The sequence below is a fragment of the Cebidichthys violaceus genome, unplaced genomic scaffold, assembly GCF_023349555.1.
Source record: "Cebidichthys violaceus isolate CVI_PGR_0920_01 unplaced genomic scaffold, fCebVio1.0.p SCAF_7, whole genome shotgun sequence".
In the NCBI taxonomy this organism is placed as follows: domain Eukaryota; kingdom Metazoa; phylum Chordata; class Actinopteri; order Perciformes; family Stichaeidae; genus Cebidichthys; species Cebidichthys violaceus.
In genome coordinates this window covers 18,349,372-18,369,535 of record NW_027176927.1, presented here as the reverse complement: position 1 = coordinate 18,369,535, position 20,164 = coordinate 18,349,372, and the positions used below count along the sequence as shown (strand labels likewise).

Here is a 20,164-nt window from a genome sequence, read left to right as displayed (position 1 = left end):
ACTCGCTGGTTCCAGGTTTGTTAACAGGAATTACGATCAAGAAAGAAGACAGCGAGAGACAAACCAAGACATCTGACATGCATGAACGAAAGCCAAACGGAGAAAACAGAACCTTGATGATGACCGCATGGGCCGGCAGATTCACTCCCCAGGCCAGGGTCGCAGTGCAGACCAGCACCTTGAGGTGGCCCTTGGAGAACATGCTCTCCATCAGGCTACGGTCAGACCGCAGCATGCCAGCATGATGGATCCCAAAGCCTTCTGGGAACATCTCCTTCATCTGCTTGTTTCTGGAGCGCTGGATCTGAAAGAGGTGGTCGGAGAGGTTTAAAACGAGGAAAGAAAAGGACTCAAGGGAGCATGAGGCAAAGCAACTAGCAGCGAGCTTTAGGATGTTTCACTGTCCTGTTGGCCTGCACACAAACAAGACTCCTGGGTATTACGGTTCATTTTAATACAATGCACAGGTGTTGATTTGCTGTGTTTTCAAACACACACACACACACACACACACACACACACACACACACAGACACACACACACACACACACACACACACACACACACACACACACACACACAGTCAGATTGAGCTGTGTGCGGCTGACTGACAGGCGGCTGTGACCTGGCCGGGCTGAGGGGAGTCCTCATCACAGGACTTTATCTCTCTCTCTGGGCATCTAAATAGAGGTCAGCGCCCTGTGCTCCTCTGAACTGCAAAGAGAAAGCCCATTACTGCCAGCAGCTGTCTGCCTCACACAGGGTTCGGGTTGCAATGCCGGTCTGGATTTGTATGCACACCTTGTGGATAAAGGTGGAGGAGGAGGGGGAAACCGTAGCCGACTGAGCAGCAGGTATATTGACTGAAAATGAAGTCAAATGCTACAGAACTAAATATCTTCTTACATAATATGAAAACAATGTGAAAAAACAAATAGCTTAGTGTTATCCTTTTTATGAAATCATTTCTAACGCAGCGGTATGGACAGAGAAGAAGAGGGGTGTGTCGTCAGCTGCTTTCACAGCTGTAGTGGGGTTTATGTATGTATGTAATGTAATGTAATGTAATGTTTATTTGGGTTGGCACAAGGGAGAAAATGGTAAGTTGTAGTATGTTAGCGTTGGTCCTGGTTTCTGTTCAAACGCACCAGGAGGAATAACCATGAAGTGTTACAGACGGACAGGAAACGGTTTTGGTGAACCACGCGTGGAAATCACATTCTGACGACTGATGGAAGTCTACACCCTCTTCAATGCTCCTGATGTGTCTATTCATGTTCAGTGATTGACAGACGATTATGAGCAGTATTACTAAAATAGTTAGTATTAGTAATAATTCAACCCGTGTTATAAGAGAATGATGGCAGAGACAGGGTCGTAGGTGACGGGTCAGCGAGCACACGACACCTTCCTGAGGAGCATCACACACTTTTTAATGGAGAACAGCTTTTGACCAATTATTCACCCGCTGACGTGCTTCTGGCCTCAAACACACCATGACAACAGATCTCATGATCAGCAGAGGAATAGTAGCTTGGCTTGTGTGGTCCTGTGGTTGCTTTGTGTGCTTTCACACCAGAAACAAGCAGACCTGTTCAGGCGCTCTTGGTTCGGTTGCTTGGTCCACACCAGGGTTTGATTGACAGCTTACACAACAGCCCGAACCAACCCTACTAACCAGACCAACAGACCCAGCTTGATTTAACCAAGCACCTACTACCTTTGTTTCACTAAACACGCCTCACCAAGCCTGTAGATGGCCATGAAGGCCAAGTCATCGATACCTCAAATACCAGAGAAGACATCAAACGTGTTAGGAGCCAATTATTTCTGTATTCACACATATCTGAAGCCTATTTATCTAACTTCTCTCCGGTGAACAGGTGAAAGGTGACTCGTGTGTGGTAAGACGGCGAGGCTGCTCAGTGACACCTTACAAAACAAGCGCCATCGTTGTTCCTTCTGTTCACCCGAGAACACAAAGCAGCACGTGAAGACGCAGTAAGCAGACCTGAACCTAAACCTCTGAGTGCATGAGGACCAGGGCAAACCGAAGACACACATCCACTTTCACAAATACCTGAAGACATGTAGCCATGGCTTTACTGCACCGAGACTGAAAGCTTTTGTAGAAAAAGGCTCACACCATTTCCCCTACATTACTGACTCCCACTGCTGGCCTGAGGAGGACAGAACCAGACCCTCATGTGTGAGACTAAGTGCTGATTCAAGGACATGCTGCCTCACTGGCTTCACACCCATGAGGACAGACATCTTTGTTTGAAGCATGCTGCACCTTTAGTTCAGGCTGAATTGGTTTGAGTGAGGATGTATACATGCATGTATGACTCACCACTCTCTATGAAGGCCCTCTGTCATGCCTTCACATTCAGTCCAGGAACAAAGACTTAGAGGGCAGACGACACGGCGTGGGACCGTGTAGATTCTTCTACACAGGTCTATGTCCCCTTGACCCAAATAATGTGTGGCAGTGCATTTGTTATGCTGGTACCCTTCCACTCCCATGCTTAGTGCAGTGATATATTCAGATGGTAATCCCATAAAAAATACAATGGAACAAAAAACAATCCTACTTTGCTGTCTAAAGCCATTTTCGTCCTTAACACCAGGGCAGACTGGGGCCTGGTGGGACTCCTCAGGGCCAGGTTGGGATCCACAGGAGCCAGGGAAGGCAGGTAATTGAAATGCTGCGGCCGAGGCTTTGCTTTGAGGTGTCAGAGAGTGTTACAGCCGTGCTTCCAGCCTCTAATCTAAGGTGAGGTAGCGCTGATGTCTGCGGTGCCATGGCTGTATTTGAGATGGCAGTGACCTAAGCTCCTGATCAGGTCCCATTAGGCCCTGCCACTCGCTGCTGCTCCTGCTGCGGAGCTCACTCTGTCCACAGACAGCCGGCTGCCAGCTCCACTCACCGTCTGTCGCTGCTGTAACCATGTGAAGATCAGCCAACACCAGGGCTGAAATAAAGTATTCAAGAGGCAGCGGAACACTCTCAGGGCCGTTAAACAGAGGTAGAAGGAACTAACTGCTTTTACATTTCTCCTCCCTGATCCTTTGAGGAACAGTGTACAGCAGACGCACAAGCATGTTTAGAAACGTGGAAGCATCTGTATTATCATGCAGCACACTACAGCTTCAAAGCCCAGACTCCAACGTGTGAAATCTCACCAAAATGAGGCAAAGAAACAGCAGAGCTCTGTGGTGAAGAGGAGGCTCCCGTCTCCCCCACCGACACCGACGGCCACGAGCACCTAAAGCATCCATTTACTCCGTTAAACGGAGGCAGCGTGGCTAATTGTTGATTTCATTTAGTGGCCCTTGACAGTCATAATGTTGGGTGCTCAGAGAGGCTGCTGTTGCTGCTGGATAGGCAGGAGAGAGTGGGAGGATGAGCTTCCACTCACATCCACTCTACTGCACTTCTCCATCACGATCTGCCTCTCCTCTAAACATTCCATTCTGGCTCAGCTCCATCTCAGGTAGACATTCACTAAAGCTGCCCAAAAACATTTTCAGCATAAGTTACTTACATAAGTATCTTGTTTTTACAATACAGTGAGGTATTCTTCTACTGCAGGAGTAAATGAGCTTCATCGTAGTTTTGCATTAAGTGCCACATTTCTTCTATCTCTGACTAGCAGTGAAAGCCATGATAAAGTGCTGTATGGAGCATTCTAAACGTCAAGAGGAGCTGCTTCACTCTGATCATCTACTGCAGCTGAGCTCAGCGTCCAAACGCTCTTCATCCCTCTGCTGATGAAGACATCTGGATGTGCAGGACTATTATAGTCTCTTCAGCCTGAAAATGTTGATATCTATGAATGCCTGTATTTAAAGAAATCTGAAATGAATATTTAGTGATGCTTTTAAGGTTTTTATTGACTTGGACTTAACGTGTGTGCCTAAAGAGTTGATTATCTTGTTTATGTCACCTCTCCTATGAAGCCTGTGAGACAGGACAGAGGGTATATTATTGCAAATTATACATACAAAACAAAGAAAAGATGCTGTGCTGTATATTTAAAAAATTAAGTTGAGCCACATAGTATCAATCAGATCAGAAACGAGCTGCAAACTGGATATGAATGTGTGTTATGTGTGAGGAATGAACAACAGAGTTCATATTTCATGTTCTCCTTGTCAGCCGTTATGCTGGTGAAGAAGTCACTTAAAGGAAAATGGAGACACTAAACACTGAATCAGAATAGTCAGCCTGGACAGAGAGCTCCTCCGTTTCCTTCACACTGTCCCTCTACTTCACTCAGCCCTGTTTCTATTTAAGGCCATCTGTATGATACGTGTGTTCGTCACTCCACTGTGTCATTCCTATTTATCAGCAGCCTTTGAGTTGCAGCTCATTGTTGGTCGATCAGTGTACCCGGGGGGGGGGGGGGGGGGGGGGGGTTGGCACGGTGACAGGTTGTCACGGATCTGATGCAATGAAAGGACTGGTGGTGGACTAGACTTGTAAAAATAGCACCAATGAAAGCAAACACAGACATTAATGAGCCTCTGCTGCTGCTGTGAGTCCCTGGAGGCCTGGCACTCACAGGCATCGCTGCGTCTGCATCGCTGTGTCTTGTCAAACAAAAAGACATGAAAGCCGCACATCTGACGGCCGCAGAGACAGAGAGTTTAAAGAGAAAAGATGAGGGTGTGTCAGTACATCTGTACCGTCTATCTCTACAGCATCACTTCCTGAAAACTCCTTCTTAAGTTACACGCTGTAACAGACTGAATGCCCACCACTGTAGTGATGAAGCTGCTACTACACAGCCCTCGATAAGCTACGACAGGCCGGCAACGTCATCTGTGTAATGGACTCATGGGACCACAAGGTGTCTCTTAACCTCCACAGTAGAGCTCCTCTCTCCTCTCTCCTCTCTCCTGGTTCCATCTCTGGGCATTGAAAAGCGAGGGAGACGGGGGTGAAGGGAGTGAAGGGGGTGAAGGTAGAAGCTGGATTGTCAGAGTTGGAGCAAATGAAAGTCAAACGGTCTCTTGCATCCTCTCTGGAGAGAGCTGTGGGCAGAGGTTGGGATAATATGCTTCACACCATCACAGTTCTTTTGCTTCTTCTTTACATTTAGAAACATGTGTAGCCTCAGATCCACGTTCCTTCTGATTCATATCCAGAGCTGCTTTAATGAGCCCCGCCCCTCTAAAATCAGCTCTGTTGTGAGGGTTGATCCAGAAATGATTGGGCAGATGAATCAATAATGAATAAAGTATTTAGATGCGACTGTGTTTTTTAAGATCTTTGTTATTGGTCAATTAAATACTTGCCTCTTCAAGCATTCAAGTTCTCAATTATGAGGCAAACAATTAACAATTAACATGTGCAAATCAACACTAACTAACCAACTAACCAGTGGAACCAGTGTGGAACCAGTTCATTTTCAGTCATCACACTACAATCCCTGAAAGCTTTCCTGATTATGTTTGTAAAAACTAAATCTGTCCGGCATTATGCTTCTTACCAAACACACAACAGCTCATTCTAATTAGCTGGACATGCACAGTTGTCTTTTAATGAGCAGCCCTCTATGATATCCGGCCATAATAAGTCAACTTACACAACTTGAGAGCTGAAATCAGGCCAGAGCTGCATGGGACTGACTCAGGGCTGAACACACGATGCAGCTGAACTTCAGACAGTACTGTCTGCATGTTCTGGTGGGACCGGTATACGACATGGGTATTACAACCCAAGAAAGAGGGGCGCGTCACGGCCTCATGTTGAACTGCTCACCCACACACAGCCTTCTTCATAATACTCCACTTCAACACTAAGTGCTGGACTGGAGGACTGTCGTATAAAATGCCCTTTCTGAGAGTGTTTTCTGAATGTTTTTATTATTCACCAAAAACGGTATTTACAAGAATTGATTAGAGTGGGTGCATTAAGATATCTAAGCTTGATTGACAGCCTCTCCAACCCCCCGAGATTAAGCCAATTAAATAACATTAGGAGAGAGAAAAACACGGTGGAATCACTTCTGACTTTCAAAGCCGGATAAATAAACGCCAAATTACAGGACTGACCTTAGAGGTGCTTTATTTCTCTGCATATGCATATTGGAGATTAAAAAACACCTATAAATATTAATGCGGGGGCAATTTCCAGAGTGCAAATAAGCAGTGCATTATCTGTGTGGGCTTAGAGTGGAATCAGCCCGATGCCTCTTCCTTCGCCAGAACAGGCCAGACCGACAAACACTCAACACCGGACTAATGGAGTGGATAATACTCATTATGTCGGCGCACAGGCAGAGGGGCTCGCAGTGAATTAATGCACAGTTGGCGCATATACAACCAGATTCATTCATTCATATACTGTGGAAACAGTTGCTTTAAAGCACTGTTTCAAAGACTAACCAGGCCACGGCGCACCATTTTTAGTCCAACAGCATAATCTCTTGTCTCCATTTCCAGTTTTAGAAAGCATGAAAAGTGATCTGATTTGTATACATATCCCATTTAAATAGAGGAGAGATTAGAGGCGCATCAATCTTGGCTGGCCCCAGGGAACGAAGGAAAAGGTTACTAAATTTATCACTCCGCCTTCTGTTGCAGCATATTTAAATATGGGAGTTGGAGTCTGACTGACCATCCTCTGAGGGAGGATGTAGCTCCACCTCTGTGTAGTCTCCCGGCACAGAGACCATTAATTACACACACACACACACACACACACACACACACACACACACACACACACACACACACACACACACACACACACACACACACAATCAGTGTCCTGCTTCCATGCATGTAACACGGCGCCACAACTGTGTGGGACGGAGTGACAGTAATGATGAGCTGTGAATCAGGAAACGCACTGCTCTCTTTTCTGTCGTCACTTCGGTTCTCTTGGGCGTTGCCGGTTCCCAATGAGAACAGGTTAGTCCCTCACACTCCTGAATAAACCACAAGTCCAGAAGAACCGGGTTTTTCCCTTGAAAAGGATTTGCATCGTTTGTATTTCACACCTGGAGATATGGCTCCATGTTAAATCCAGCTGCTGTAATCATCTGTGACTTTCTGTGTGACACAGTAAGTGGAACATAACGGTGGAATTACAACATGCTAAAAAGCATCACAGCTAAATGCACCGGCACACATGTGGGACAGGAAGCTTGGTGACCAGCGACTTCTGGAGCTCGTTGACAATCTTATGTAGCTGGCTAGCTAACCTGAAAAACACCAGCTAGCTGGAAACACTAGCTGGGTCTCTTTAGAATGAATGTCTGGCTACACACCAGGCTACATGCTAGAGAGGACAGGGTGGTGTAACAAGGCTAACTAAAGTTAAACGACACACAATTACTTTGAAACAAACAGAGAATTACATTTTGTCTTTTGTTTTTGCATATTTGTGTCAGTTTGTCAACCAGCATCATTTCCCTTTCATATTAATACTGACTGAACAGTAACACTCTGAACCATTACCCGGTCCTCTAATGTCAGAGACAGACACCTCCTGCTGCTGGGACTGAAGCAGCATTCAATAGATAATGTCCGTGATGAAAATAAAGAACATTTCAAACACTTGTGTGAACACTGAACAAACGAGTAGACAGAAGGCTATACAAGTGAAAAGCTTCTATTATGCTATGAATTTGAAAATACCAGAATGCATAGATTATTGAGGAGTAACACGTGGGGTTGAGCTCCACCGTGGCTTTCTGTCAGTGTAACAGCCTCTCACTTCTGTTCAGGCTGCTGGACAGCAGCTGGGAGAAGCATTAGCAGGACGATCACGCCGGTCGGCTTGTTGTGCCGACCTCGGTGGAGCGGAGCAGAGCTGCTTCTGAAACACACCGTGCTGCGTCTGATGGAACCCCACCCCCACCCCCACCCCTGATCCCAATTTCAAAAACTCAATGAATCTTCAAAATCACATAGGTGACCTATTTCATATAAAAACAGCACAAGAACTTCTGCTGAAAGGGGCGGAGTTTGCATGCCCGCTATAAAGGGATTAAACAGACCTGCTTCTCACACTGGCCGTAGTCCGGACCCTGGTCTGGTTGAAAGAAGCATGTTTCTCCGTGGTTCTTTGCCATCTCGATCAGCCCCATGCCCGTCCTCACCGTGGCATTACGAGCGTGGACAAACACCATCACCTGAGGCACACGGAGACATCCGTCAGCTGTTATTCATAGAGCAAATCAAACAGAGCAAACACAAGAACGGAGACAGATGACGAGACCAATGTACACCAAATATAATAACATGACTGAATGAATTCACTATGGTGAAATACAATATGTATAAACACTGAAATCATGACGAAATAATTAGCAAAAACAACACAAAACAATCATGAAACACTAGATGAACACCAGACTGAATAGATGGGTTGACATGTTGTATGTTTCAGCATGTCGTTGTTGAAGAGCTTTAACTAACGTTGAGCTGGTTCTGTAGGGTTCTAGTGTAAAGTCAATGGGTTCTAATGTAAGACTCTCCCAAGTTGTTTCTTTTTCGTTCCACTACTTTTGCCATATTACAATATTACAATATCCAAAAGACAATATCCAAAAGACTTTCATATCACAGCATTGATCTAACATTAATACATTCCCCAGCCCTAGGTGATGCGTCTGGACACATTTTATGCTCACATGTCCATTTATTTGGGAATAGGTTTATTGTCTTAAATGACTCCCTTGTTTTAAAGTCATCTTAAAGAATATGTAATCATAAACAGGCTTAGCTTGCTGTAATCTTTTCATGAATAACAGACCTCTTCCTCACACGCTTACAGTGAACGTGAAATATATCGACTGACGCTGATGTGAAGTGAAGCAGTCTGAGTTTGACACATCCAGTTAACCATTTCATCTACTGTTCTCACTGTGAGCTCTCTGGCTGGACCCGACCTGACTGACTGAGCCTGTGATGAAGTCAAGTTACAAGTTACTGACTTTGAGTCTGTTCCTCCTTCTAAAGAATAGGCCCCAACAGCCTTCTATTGCCTCCTAAGGAGGCTTCTACGTCTGGGTTAGGACAGTACTCAATCACTGACTTAACGACTCACTACTACTGGGAGCACTAAAGGAAATTGCAGATTAATATTTAATATCCAGGAATTCCCATTGTGGACCAGCGGTAAACAGACGGTAGCGCAACCAAAGGCACACCAGCAGAGAGAGCAAGAGAGATTTTAGAAACGTTGAAATGCCCACTAATCCAAATGACTTGATTTATATTCATTTATATTCATTTATATTTATTTATATTCATTTATATTTATTTATATTTGTGCTATTTTGGTTGATTTGTTTCCCCACCGACATTCCTCGAAGACCTGCCCTGCTCTGCCTCTGATTGGCTGGTACTCATTGTCAAGTTTATCTGAGATGAACAAAAACATGGACAGTTAATGATTCATACTCAGGTGTGGATGTTTTCATCAGGATGGCAGCCTTCTCACAGTGCTCTCATTAATAATCAGTGTATTGATGAAGAACGGGAGATGGTCTATTTTATTCTGTTAACATTCTCACACACACACACACACACACACACACACACACACACACACACACACACACACACACACACACTTTGTGAAAAAGACCACTTACCTGTAAATAGCCATGAAAGACCCTGTGGATATTGTTCTTATGTATTTTTGAAACTTTTATTATGGAAATCTAATATTAGACCAAACAATATTGTACGACTACTAGAGCAACCGGCTGTGTGTTGGCTCCAAACACAGCGGGTCCAAAGAGACCACTGCAGCAAATGTTATTTATTGAAGTTGTTTCATCAGCACCACTGAGCAGCGTGGAAGTAACCGCCGGCTTCTCGCCTTATTAAACTTCTCCGTGGCAGCGGGCTTCCCACCAGGAGGGTGGTAAGAAAATCATAGAGCAAATTTCATCCATCAGAGCCTCCCAGGTGAAATTAATACATGTCACAGCCACTTCTTGACAATTTAATAATCAGAAAAGACGCGGCCTCCCCAGCCGAGCTGTGGCCTCAACCTACAAGCCGGACCGGACCATTGTGTAGTTCAACCAGGGGGATGAAAAGCTACAGTGCTGCTTTACAAGTTCTTTAGGGGCTTCAGCAAGACTGTGTCTCTGAGGGAGATAATGGGCCAGAGAGAAGCGAAAAAGTACAAAAAAGAGTGTGTGTGTGTGTGTGTGTGTGTGTGTGTGTGTGTGTGTGTGTGTGTGTGTGTGTGTGTGTGTGTGTGTGTGTGTGTGTGTGTGTGTGTGTGTGTGTGTGTGAACACTTGCAATAAAGTGATGCAGACAGGATAACACCCGTGCTCAATAGGGAGTTCAACTCCTGCAGCAGACGGGAGCTAAACGCTAAAATCTAAATTCACAACTCTCATCCTCCCAATAGGCCCAGTGAGGCTGTGGAGTGGAAGCAGAGTGAGTGAGGGGGGGGGGGGGGGGGGTAACACTGGGGGAGATAAGGACTGCAGACACGTTAGATAGCAGGTGTTCATTCCAAGCGGTTCACACAAAATATTTACTGCAGGAGGTCCTATTCATGGGAAATATTTTCAGGGGAACCAGCAGCATGAAAGATGTGCTGTACTCTGGACCACACCAGCACCACTGTGGGCCGAGTCCAGAAACTCACAGTGACAGTCTCAGTGAAATCATAACGAGGTCTGAAGGAACTTTAAGCCGCTACTTAACGAGACTAAGTCACAGAACCTTCAATGAGCAGACTGAATCAGGAAGATGAGAAGGGGATTGTTCAGTGGATCTGATTCTAGATATACTGAGTCAATTCACTTGAATCACAACGTTGTTACATTGGGTCATAGGTCAGACATGGAATGAGTAGCTTTACTATAGATGTAATACTCATCTTAACATGGTCAGGAACATTGCATTCTTTAGGTGAGGTTCCAGAGGAGCTCCTACCTGATGACCGGCTTTAACCTGCTCCAGAACTTTGTTGTAACACACCTCCTCCATGTCATGAAGCTGCTGGATCTGAACAGGACACAAAGTCACAATCAGCAGTTTCTCTTCACTGATGACAGGCAACATGTTAACACCACAGTAAGTCATGAACTGCAGGCGCATAGAGCTGTAACCTACGTAGTGTTCATGCTCCGGTCCTCCGTTGAATACTCTGCTAACTAACCCTCTACTATGAATAACACGGACACATTACTATATAATAGTGATGCCAACAGTAATAGTGACAATCACACATGTAAATGATGTTAACCAGGAAAGGTTCCTATGAAGTGACCACTCCGCCATGCTGCCATGTCTTCTACTGATGACGAAAGCTAAAGTTCTGTTCTGTGGAGGAGTCTAAAACCATTTAGATATGTGGTGGTTGCACCTATATTGTATGCACGGGTCACCTTGAAGAACTAAACCACAGGTGCAGGGAAGTGTTCAGGGTCCGACACACTCTTAGACACAAAGGAGCTGACTAGAACCATAGAGGGTTCTTTGGCTTATCCTCATAGGAGAGCCTGTTTTGGTTCCTGATAGAACTTTTATAAAGTTTATATCTGAAACCCTTTCAGAGGTTTTCATCTGTGAAAGGTTCCTCCCAGAACCCCCTATGAGAGGTTCTACAGTGAACCCTTCTATGGTCTATTGGTTCCATCCAGTCCCATCCTCTCTGGAGTTAAAACAAGAACCTTTTATCCTTCTAACAGTGCTAAGAGGAACCTGGGCCCATAAGAACCATGTCCAGCAAGAAACCATAATGGTTCACACTCACATGTTTCTGGAAGAACTCTTCCTTAGTGAAACAGTTCTTTGGATGTAAAGGGTTCTTAATGGAAGCCTTAGTCTTACAAAGAAGAAAATGGGTTCTTCAAAAGCTAAATATTCTGGGTAGAACCTCCGCCTTTCAGGAAGAATCCTTTTTCTGGGAGAATATGTTTGTAAATACATTCACATCATCCCCGTCTGTTTACCTTGTTAGTGGATTTGATGCCAACAAAGGTCTGTCCAAGGGGAACCGGTCTGAAGCGACTGTCAAAGAAGAAGAGGCCGATGTAGGGGTTGACGTGCAGGAAGGCGGCCACATCCAGATAGTTGGGCAGAGTGGCTGACAGTCCCAGGATCCTGATCATACTCTGGGTGGACTCCACCTAACCATCAGACAACAACACAGTGTCCTAGTTACACCAAGCTCGATGCTGTGCATTGATCCAGGCAGGAGGAGCACTGATGCTCTCCAACTGATCCTGAATCTACCTCGACGAGGTGACGTCCAGGTCCAGACAGAAAAAGAGGAATTGAGCAGAGATTATCTGAGAGGATCCAAGTGACACTTAATGAAATACATACAGTGACATTGATCACTATCTACCACCATTGAGGTGCATCACATTATGGTATGGCAACCTCAGTATATATATATATATATAGATATAGATATAGATATAGATATAGATATATAGATATAGATATATATATATATATATATATATATATATATATATATATACACACACACACACACACACACACAGTATATGTAGCCCTTACTCATTCTTCATACACATGTGCATTACTCTGGTTAGCTGTTAAAGTGCATTCTGTTGTTGAAGCTAATCTGATCCAAACCTTGTCGGGGGGGACGGCTGACTCCGTGACATCAAGTACAAAGGATCACATGGTGAACTTAGCATATGTATTTATATGTATGTATATGTCCAGGAAAGCCTCTGGGACACTGAAACATGTGGTTAAGACTTCACAGTGTGAGAGAGGCTGCAGTGAGTCAAATAAAGCACATTATAGAAAGTGTCGGCTCTGTGATCTATTTCATTGACTTATAAGACAAAGTAAATGGTCTTACTCACAAGTCTTTACTTTGTCTTTGAGACCTGAAGAAAATACGATATGTTGTGTATCAATGTGGGGAGAGGAGGGAGAAGTGGAGGGGGGGGCTATCTGTGAGCCTCCTGCTGGATGTGACAGGAAAGATTGGTAAGGCCTTTAATGTGATGCAGTACCTGTCAAACCATCCCATCAAGATAAGACCTAACCAACCCCTGCCAGCCTGCACTCCACATCCACAGGAGCAGTGCTGAACCTCCGTACTGCAGACGTCCCCCGCGCTCACCTACAGTCAAACCATCTGCAGAGCCTCTCTTTCACACTGGCTTTGATGCAACGAGGAGTTTGTAAACCAGACAAAGAAAGTCTGTGACAGCAGAACATTTTATAGAAACATACGGTCATTGTGATTAACAGCTGAATTTACAATTACCCCAAGGAGAATGGGTAATGAGCTGAATACAACTTAATTAATAGAGCACAATATTAAAATGAGACACGAGGTGACCTGTGAAGTCCTCTGTGGCTTTGCTCGGCTGCTCAAACAACACCGTTTCCACTGGTATTAATAAAGAACTGTATCTCTAACCATCGTTTACATCAGAGAAACTCATCAATGGTGGCCTCACACTGTTTCTGCTCAAATCAAAGGGGTTCTCCCCCAATGCTACACATCAAGGATAGAGCTGTTTATTAGTGACGAGCAGCACTACTCAGTCCAAACAGCAGTACGATGTCTTCTTCATCAAGCCTGAGAGAGAGTGAGAGAATAAACCTGGTGATGTCATCAGTTCCAAACAGATCCTACAAATGTAGAGGAGGCCTGAGTTACAAAACAGCTGTTTGAAAGAATGTACCCAAGCATGAGTGTCATCAAATATGATCTATTGTTGTACACTACCTCACATTTAATAATCCTCTTGATTCCACAGATGTAACACTGAAAGGGTGATTTTGTTTAGCAGACTGCTGCCGGTACTACGGGACGCTGCTGTGAACCGTGCCGAGTTTCAAAAGTTCAGCAGTAAACTGAGACTGAAACAGGTTGTGTATCCTAAAGCTGCATGAACAGCAGCAGACCTGTCACTCATATTATCTTATACAGAGAGTAAAGTAAACGCTGCAAACACGGACGACCAGAGCACATTTTAGATTAACAACAAGCTAAAAGAGGACCGCAGAGGATGTTGGTAATCACTTTGAGCTCCACAAACTGTATCCGTTACTAACTAATCCGTTCATTACATACACATGTGATCAGTTCTGAACACAGAATGTGTTTCCACACCTGATGTCTCTGCATCTGGCTAAGGAACAGTTAACAAGCCTATTATAGTGCATATTAGTCATTTTGTGGGCATTAAAAATACATGACTATAAAAGACATGCCTTATGTAAGCTTAGAGGTAGAGCACAAACGCTCCTTAAATACCAAACCAATAAGAAGAAGCTCCACAACAGAGCAACATTAAAGGCCTTTGTAATAAAGGTTACAGGGACTTTATCTTGAATGCGGTGCATAATTGGTAGCAGAACACCCGGCCAAGAAAATGTGGCTCAAAACAAAGCTCTTCCAAGTAAAACATCAAAGTGATAACTGGCTCGGTTCAAACACATTTGCATAAAAAGGGGGACAAATATCATTTAGTTTACAGGGATTTCCATATTAATGCGTCTGAAGACGTGAACTTAAGCACCTCGCGCATCAGAGGCAGTCGGCGTAATTCCTTCAGCACAATCAATTATAGCAGTCTGTCAGGTGTGGCAATAATGAGACGGGAGAGATGGAGGAGGTGGGGGAGGGGCTGCCGGCGTGCTGCTGCCTCCCAACATCACGGGTAGGAGGCAGCCTGTGAGCCGCTCACACAAAGACCAACAGAAACCAGTCACATTCACATACAGATACCAGCAGAGACAATAGTCCGACATGTACTCAAGTACAGTGACATAATCCAGAAACATCAGGTTCTGGTTACTGTGTTCTGTCTTAATAATCCGTTCCTCATACAAGCTTGTAAGTCAAAAGGACAATTTAGTGCTCCCTTCTCCCAAAACCTGCTTCTGCAGTCTGAGCCACCAGGTTCAGTACTCATCACAGTGTATGCATCTTCTCATCAACCAGTACTATGTGCACAGCCACACCAACAATGAATGTATCTATCAACATGTATTGAGAGTGTGTCCAAAGCGTGAAGAGTTCTTCAAAGCTGCATTCTCTCTAGTGTCCACCAACCTCTGGTTGTATAGAAGTCTAGTCTAAAATGACTCTACTTCTCTCTTGATTTATTCCCTCAGTAAACATTGTAAACATGAGTTTATGGTCTCAATCTCTAGTTTACAGTCTTCTTCAATACAGCATGATGTTCATTTAGTACATTATGCTCCATTTAGAGTCAAACACACCATAAAGCAGGGGATGATTTAGGGGCGGGGCTACTGTGATTGACAGGTCTCTCTACCAGAGACGTATTCAGAGTCTCTATGTCACTTCTCCTCAGTCCAGATATGGACACTGCTGTTCACTGGTTGCAAAAAAACAAAATGGCCACTGCCAACATGCCGAAGTGGAGGCTATCCACAAACCAATGGGGGACGTCACAACTACTACTACAGTCTACACATCAATGACATGACATGGCTGACATGTTCCTTCATTACCATAAACACACACCGCAGTGTATTCTCACATTGTCCACCTGGAAACGAGCCTCACATCCCGCCCACATTCAACCCTACATGGTGAATGCAAAGCACCTCATGAATATTGATGCATATAAATTATCCTGCTGATCAAAGGCTCTCCGTGGTGAATCACACAGCATTCTGCATTATGAGCAATCACACTGATTGCTTCCAAAATGATCATGACAATCAGTGGAATCCACCACCGTGGAACATCATGTGAAAACGGAAGTTTGATCGGTGAACACCATGTCCTGATTCATTCAGGTTTGGCCATGGTGAACTTGGCCCGCATCATGTTTGGGACTGTTGATGGGGATCTGGAGTGTGGTGGTTCTTGTATTTCCACACAGTCCTCAGGTGAAGATGTGAGTCCACCACGAGGAGCTGTGTGTTCCTGACACATAGTCCTGATGAAACTTATGGAATAGTTAAGGCTCACTACAAGCACAAGTAGCAATAGCACTGTTTGACTGTCTGTGACAGAGCGGATCGATGGGGAACGTTTGATATTACTATTGTTATTGAAATGAAACGTGAGGAGGCTTTAACTCAACACCTCACCATCTGCATCTCCATGATGTGCAAACGCACGGGTCAGAGTGTGTACAGCTGCACACATTCTACCACAAACTCAGTTTAATGGATCACAACTTTTGTGAAAGAGGCGTGCATACGTACAGTATATGGGTATAAATGAGACCCCAGAGCACCGAATGTAGATTAATCCGCCCCTGAAAATAGTCCCTAACAGATGTACTAGATCATCCTGGTAGAGTAATGTTTGCTAAAAACTACAGTGGCCAGCAGTTTGTAGGAGATGACTGAACCCTTTTACAGGAACATGTGGTCCTGGTGAGACGTCTTCAGTAGGAACCAATGGGCTCACAGCTCAGAGCCACACCCACAGCAATGATGTCACAAAGTCTGACTTAAGAACATACATGCAGACCAAAGTTTACAATAATAAATTACTGTTTGCCTTTTTTATGCAAAACATTTTGCTTTACAGAAATGATTCGTGCTGAATTAGGTCATTCTTTCCAGGAGACCTCCTGGTCTCAACCCGCAGGTCTGGAATGAATGCATTAATGAATGCATTAATGCCTGAATAATAAATAATAAAATGTATTAATCAATCTCATCATTTGTCTTTTTTCTTCCTTGTCTTCTGCATATTAAGCCTTTCAATCTCCCTCCCTCCCTCTTTCTTTCCTCCTCCTCCTCCTTTGGTTGTCATCTTGTTGCCTCCCTCTGTTCCTCGTCTTTCTTTCCTTTCTGTCTCTCCTTCACCGTGGAACTCATTCTCCTCTTCCCACACCTCCTTCTCCTTCAGAGGCTGTTTATGACTTAGCAAGCAATGACTTTCTGCTCTCAGCAGCGGGAACATGTACTTTCTAATCTGTGTCAAGCGGCTCCGCTGACAGCCTCTACTTTTTAAAGCCCATCTCATCTCAGATTAGTATTGTTAGTAGCAGTTGACCGTTTGTCTATTATCAACTTAAATTGTCTTAGCAGTATTACTTTCACACATGCAGCATTGCTGTATCCAATATCTACAATTCACCATATAAAAGGTTTTATCATTTTTATAGAAAAACTAAATGATATACAGTATATTAAACATCTCGTTTCCATTTGATTAATGGCACAACTCATAGTTCACAGTGTAAAAGTAGGTGAATCATTTAAAGGGCAGTACACAGAGTACATTGACTAGTTGTGAGGAGTACTTCTTCTACGTTGTCAGGTCTGGAATAACTGAATCATTATTATTTTCTCAGCCTGGGCTTGAAAACTAGAGACCTTGACAAAGGATGCTGTTGAGTTGCATCATGGGAAACGTAGGATCCAGTGTTTTTCAGCCTGTCATTTAGATTTAGCTGCTGCAGGTGCTGCATGGTGTCCCAGTGAGTGACAGTGACACTGGACGAGGAGTGAAATGAAAACTGCGTGGCCACTCGTCAGACTGATGTTGGGTCTCTGGGAACAGCAACAGTGTTTACGATGGCATCACCCAAATGAGTCTATTACCGGGCCCGAGTCCAGCCGTGACGTCCCTTCAGTTCAGACACATTTCAGTCAGTCAATCACGGCTGCCTCGTAAAAGAGCACAAGCTTCAGTCATTCAGGAATCATCCAGCATCCACCCGTGGACTTGCACCCAGAGCAGCCCTAGGCTTTGGAGGGATAGGTGAAGGCTAGTGGCACCATCCATCCAAACGAGGGGAGAGGAAACGATCTAAACTGTTACAAAAAGCCCACAATATCATAACTACGTCGTCCAATAAATAGGCCTTTTCTGTGCTGTTCAACGTATCACTCTATGAGCTAATAAAGAGCTGCAGCGATGTCAGTCTGTCCCGTATGGACCGTAAGTCAGTACGGGACAGATGGAAACACTATCCAGGTGTTTGGGAAAGAACCATTTTGTGAAATACCGTTTCTATTTGAAGTGTGATCTGCATAGCGTGGTCTCAAAGACATGAAGCTACGCAGTGTCTGTGTGAATGTATGAACACAATGACTGGTGGTGGGATTTGGCTGTGATACAAGGGTCACCAGCTAAAATATTGCCCAGGGCATTACACCGGGCCGGCTCTGATTGGGCCCGAGTCGTGCTTTAACTGCGCTTCCTCTGAAGCCTCAGTGTTTACTGGCATGCTAATGGTTAAGTCCAGTATCACAGCTGTGTTCTAAGCACTGACAGCATGTGCAGTCTGCTGGCAAACAGAATGACAGTTGAAAGGCTTCAAACTTGTGCACCGCAGCACAACCTCTAAAGGTGTTAAGGTGTACAAAGAGCCCAGTCAGCCCTTCTTCAGTAATATCAGCTAAACCTGCAGATAAGTGGGCAGTGAACCGAGTAAACAGCGGTCACATGTACGGACCGGTTTTCAATTACCTTGTGGTTAACCCCGCCAAGAGGTCTCCGTCGCTGCACAGCAGCTCATCCCTCTGTTCCACTCTGCCTTCCTCACTCTGCTGGGAGTCCTTTAGCATACGACTGGTGTCCATGCATCTTCAACATTTAGACTCAGAAAGATGAGCACTTCAGTCACAAGGTTCTGTTTTACTACATGTCATTACGCTGCTAAACAGAACAGATTCTTCAAACAAAGTTCCGTTGTATAACATGCAATGACGAATACAGAAATCTAATCTAAAAAGATCTAATCTTAAATGAAGTAAACAGCAGTATCTGCCTCAGAAAGTGTGCACACGGATGTGTTTCTGCAAAAACAGGATTGGAGTCTTAATCCCACAGAGACACACATCCCCTAAATAACACAACACATCTGAAGGCTTTCATGAACCGGGTACAGATGAGTCACCTCACTCGGTGCCAGGGACAGACAGTGTGGACGTTTATAGAGACATTTTCAGGGTCAACATGAGATCCACAAAGCACGATGCCTGGATGAGTCAGCGGCGGTCTGTGCATTCTAAAGTCCCTTTGCGTCGCTTCTTCTCCTTTCCTTCCACAGACTGAACACACCAGAAGCTCGTCAGAGGGAGCTACGGCACGCCGAGGCTCATTCTCTACCTCCTCGTCAACATTCACATAATCACTCCAACATCAAAATGTCCTGGCTGGTTCCTGCACAGACACCTGTCAGTCACCATCAGGGAAAATCCCGTTCACAGACAGAGCACTGATTATGTGTTCCTGCAGCAGCATGGAGCCAAAGGGGGCAGGACTCATGCCGTCTACGACGTGTCGTCTGGAAGACAAGTTGCTACTTTACTGGTGAACTAGGCACTGGAGAAAAAAAACACAACTTTGTAATACTAAGTGACTGACAGGGTGGTGCCTTTTAAAACCCTACACAAGATGTCAGCTATCCAGTGAGAACTAGACACACACAGGGTCTAAGGAACGCTGCACCTCCAACACAGAAAGCTCCAAATAAAAGACGACAAATATCAACGTTATCACAAAATGTAAAAAGACAAAATAAGAACATGAAACACTATGATACAGGGGAGAAATGAAAAACTAGCTTTTATTAAATTACTATGAAAATAATACAAACAAAATCTACCTTATGCCAACATTTGTATTGATGTCGCTCAGATTGTTCGGAGATTATGAATCTAGAAAGCCTCTTTTTATACTGACGATATTGACAGCAACATTTCAAAAGGGTGTTGTTGTGCTTGTTGTCTTTTGAACAGACCTGACAAACCGTGAAGTAGTTATTTCAGAAACCTTTCTATTACAGAAAGCTACATCCAGTGACACCAGCTGCAGTCTCCGGGTGACGCTATGAACCCAGACCAGCAGGGTTTGGTCCTCAGACAAAGCAGCAGCGGCGGTTCATTCATTTCATCCATGTACGCACAAGGAGGAAAGCCTGTTCCCTCACTCATAAACACAAATGATCCGGCATGAGTAATGAGAGGTGAAAATCTGTGAACATAGAATAAGACCAATGCAGCGGAGAAACAATGACAATATCTCCCTCAGAAATGTAGTGAAGGAGAAAGTAACAAGTATTTGACCTTTTTACTGAAGTGTAGTACCTGGGACAAAGACATCGTCAACATATTTCCACCTGGTGGTAGTATGAGGATATGTTAGGATGACGTGTTGAGGACTCGACACACACACTTATAAATCGAATGCACATAATCCCCGGAACAAATACAAGCAACTCTT

The 20,164-nt window shown here is 44.5% G+C and overlaps 1 protein-coding gene across 4 annotated transcripts in view; it reads right to left on the bottom strand.

Moving 5' to 3' along the window:
• ascc3 (activating signal cointegrator 1 complex subunit 3) overlaps window positions 1-20,164 on the bottom strand; it is a 135,056-nt gene that overhangs the window by 43,945 nt on the left and 70,947 nt on the right. For all 4 annotated transcript variants that reach the window (XR_011105313.1, XM_068735146.1, XM_068735148.1 and 1 more), the window contains exons 12-15: window positions 11,949-12,125; window positions 10,927-10,998; window positions 8,017-8,151; window positions 113-304 (exon numbers count right to left, since the gene is read on the bottom strand). Coding sequence is in view for 3 of the 4 variants with exons in the window: in XM_068735146.1 (XP_068591247.1) it covers window positions 113-304; window positions 8,017-8,151; window positions 10,927-10,998; window positions 11,949-12,125 (576 nt within the window). In the remaining variant the exon portion in view is untranslated. The remainder of the gene's footprint in view (window positions 1-112; window positions 305-8,016; window positions 8,152-10,926; window positions 10,999-11,948; window positions 12,126-20,164) is intronic.